Source organism: Pseudorasbora parva, chromosome 10 (genome assembly GCF_024679245.1).
Source record: "Pseudorasbora parva isolate DD20220531a chromosome 10, ASM2467924v1, whole genome shotgun sequence".
In the NCBI taxonomy this organism is placed as follows: domain Eukaryota; kingdom Metazoa; phylum Chordata; class Actinopteri; order Cypriniformes; family Gobionidae; genus Pseudorasbora; species Pseudorasbora parva.
In genome coordinates this window covers 42885272-42888302 of record NC_090181.1, presented here as the reverse complement: position 1 = coordinate 42888302, position 3031 = coordinate 42885272, and the positions used below count along the sequence as shown (strand labels likewise).

Here is a 3031-nt window from a genome sequence, read left to right as displayed (position 1 = left end):
ACGGGAGGGATGAAGAGGCAAATGAAGCCTGTCGTCGGGAAAAAAACCGACCTGCTCGACACCGTTAAAATTGCGCTGGGAGCGCGCATAATGGTGACCAGGAACCTGGACGTTGAGGAGGGACTCGTGAACGGATCATTCGGGAAGGTTTCAAATATTGTCCGTAAGACAAAAGATGGAACCGAGACCGTTCAGATGCTTGGACTGACGCTGGACAACCCGAACGCCGGCAAGAATCACCGCAGAAAGGTGCAAGGTGAAGACGACGACCTGGTGTACATCGAGAGGTCCGAGGAAAGCCTGAGGAAAGGAGTGGTTCGTCGCCAGTTCCCCATCAAGTTGGCCTACGCCTGCACGGCTCACAAAGTTCAAGGGATGACCATGCAGAGTGCCGTAGTGTCGCTTAAGAAGATTTTCGAGCCGGGAATGGCCTACGTCGCGCTCAGCAGGACGACCTCGCTCCGTGGACTGCACATCACGGACTTCAACGAGAAAAAGATTTATGCTGATTCTGCGGTCACGGCCTCGTTACGGAATATGACACGAGCGTCGTTTGGCGGAATCATGCCGCTTTTACAGAAGACGAGGGAGACGGAAGTGGATCAACACTTCAAAATCATCCATCACAACACGGAGGGACTGTCATCCCACATCGAGGATATCCGAAGACACCACGAACTGCTTTTGGCAGATATTCTTTGCATGACGGAAACTCACCTGACCGGATCGTTCATTTCACCCCATCTGCAACTGCAAGGATACAACGCATTTATGCGAAATAGGCAAGTCTCCTACTCGACGCACCAAGAAATTGCAAAGAAAGATGGAGGTGGCGTTGTCATATTTTGTAAAGAGCATATTTCAGCTCAGCCTCGGCAATTTATACAAAATGTGACCGATCTGGAGTTTGTCGTCATCAAAGTGGATAGTCCCGTCCAATTGACGATCGCCGCCGTCTACCGGCCACCGAGCTATAGTCTCAAAGACTTTTTGGACAATGTGAAGAGCCTTTTAGATTATTTGGAGATAGCGGAAAAACATCCCGTCATTGTCTGTGGCGACTTCAACGAGGACCTCTTGGGTACAGGGAAAAAAGCGGTTTTGGAATTGTTCCAGTCAAAGGGATACGCGCAACTGATCACCACAGCAACGACCAAAAAACGCACACTCCTGGATCACATCTACATCTCTCATCCGGATTTGTGCCTTCAGGCGGGTGTGTTACATAGTTATCATAGCTATCATAACCCGGTGTACTGTATTTTGCGTACGTGAGTTTTTGTCGTAAATGGCTATTGCGGCGCGCTTAGCTAGAATCAAAACCAACCCATTGGGCCACTGAATCCGCATTAACGACAACAGATGGGGCAACAGCCTTAGTCCTAATGGGTTGTTATCATAGCTATCAAAATGCGGTGTACTGTATTTTGCGTACGTGACTTTGTGTTGTAGATGGCTATTGTTGTGCGTTTAGCTAGTATGCCATACGGAACCAACCCATTGGGCCACTGAATCTGCATTAACGACAACAGCTGGGGCAACAGCCTTAGTCCTAATGGGTTTGGCGGCGCGTATGGTTGTGTTGAGATGAGTCATACGGAACCATAACATGGGGCTAGGACAGCCAATGCTATGGGTTGGCGCGTATGGCTGGGTTGCAGTTTGATTGTGCGTTGTACGGTCGGCTCGAGATTTTGTGACGTTCGTAACCAAAAAAAGCGTATAATTTTGCGGAGTTCGGCTCGTATTAGCGACTTATTAGTAGTGCAGCAGCTCCAGGGAGGACACGGCGGCAGCGGCGGATCCAGTGAGGAGTCGTGTGCCAGCTCCAGGGACGACACAGACAATGGCAGTGAGACACGAGGACAGCAAGGTAAAGCAATACATGGTAATAAACTGTTGTAATTTAATGTTTGTTGTGATTTTTGACCTTATAATACAAGTTTAAAGTTGAATTTGTGTTCAGTCTGTACGATTTGTGACAATTTGTATTTGATGCATTTTATAAAGTCCCCTTTTATCCTGTTGTCGATGTGTGCAGGAAGAATTTGGAGACGACAGCAGTGCTGTCTGTGACCGGACATCAGTGCGCAATACCATATGAAGCTAGGTGTTTAAACATCTCGCTTAAGTCACTGTACCACTGCACATCATAACCACATTAGGAGGAAACTGTTAAATCTAATATTGGTTTTGATGTTTTTCAGAAACCGGCCATTTGAAGTCAGAATGTCTGAGAAGAAGCTGGACACCAATATATGGACTCATTTCTTTCTGCAAGGTTTTCTGGTGAGTTTACTTTTATTTATCTCTTACATTTTTTTTAGTACTTGTGTTTTTAGTGATCCCAATATTCATTTCTCAATTTCATGCCCAGGGGACGGGACCACATGTGTATGGCGTTGAGGACAACGCTAAAGACTGAACAAGCACAGCTAGAAGCACAGGGGTAAAGTATGTCAGCACTGCGGATGTCCATAATCAGGTTTGGTTCATTTAGTTTTAAGGTAATACAAATGCAAACAAATAATGTGTAATACTAAACTGTTTTTTTTTTTGTCTCCTTGTGTGCATGTGAGTGTGTATGCGTTTGTTATAGACTGCGCGTTTGTGTGTGTGTGTGAGTGAGTGAGAGAGTGAGTGTTAGATAAAGAATGAATGGAGAGTGAATGTTCCTTTCCAAGGATCGCCACCTTGTCGTTGGTGGAAAGGCTTGTGTGTTCCAGTGATCCCTAACGGCCGTTTCACACTGCAAGCATGAGCTTCACGTCAGCAAAACTACACACACACTCTGTGTGAATGCACTCTTTGCTTGTCATGCACACTGGAAAACATATACACTGCTCATGCGCTGCTCAAGCTTGCAGTGTGAAACGGCTGTAAGAGTAAGCGGCTTGCTTAAGGGTGAGGTTCCAGACTAAGTGCGATCCAAATTGCCATTAATTAAATAAAAGTACATTTTGAACATAATTTCATGGTTTTGTCTTTCTTCATCATTTTATAATCAAATATTGTGTGACTGTTGCATGCA

The 3031-nt window shown here is 45.8% G+C and overlaps 1 protein-coding gene across 1 annotated transcript; it reads left to right on the top strand.

Annotated features, from left to right (window-relative positions):
• Positions 1-43: 43 nt before the first annotated feature.
• On the top strand, positions 44-2539 carry LOC137090776 (uncharacterized). Its single transcript, XM_067454728.1, has 4 exons — positions 44-1873; positions 2042-2110; positions 2208-2289; positions 2378-2539. The coding sequence occupies exon 1, from the start codon at positions 91-93 to the stop codon at positions 1273-1275; it is 1185 nt and encodes a 394-aa protein (XP_067310829.1). The 5' UTR covers positions 44-90; the 3' UTR covers positions 1276-1873; positions 2042-2110; positions 2208-2289; positions 2378-2539.
• Positions 2540-3031: the final 492 nt, after the last annotated feature.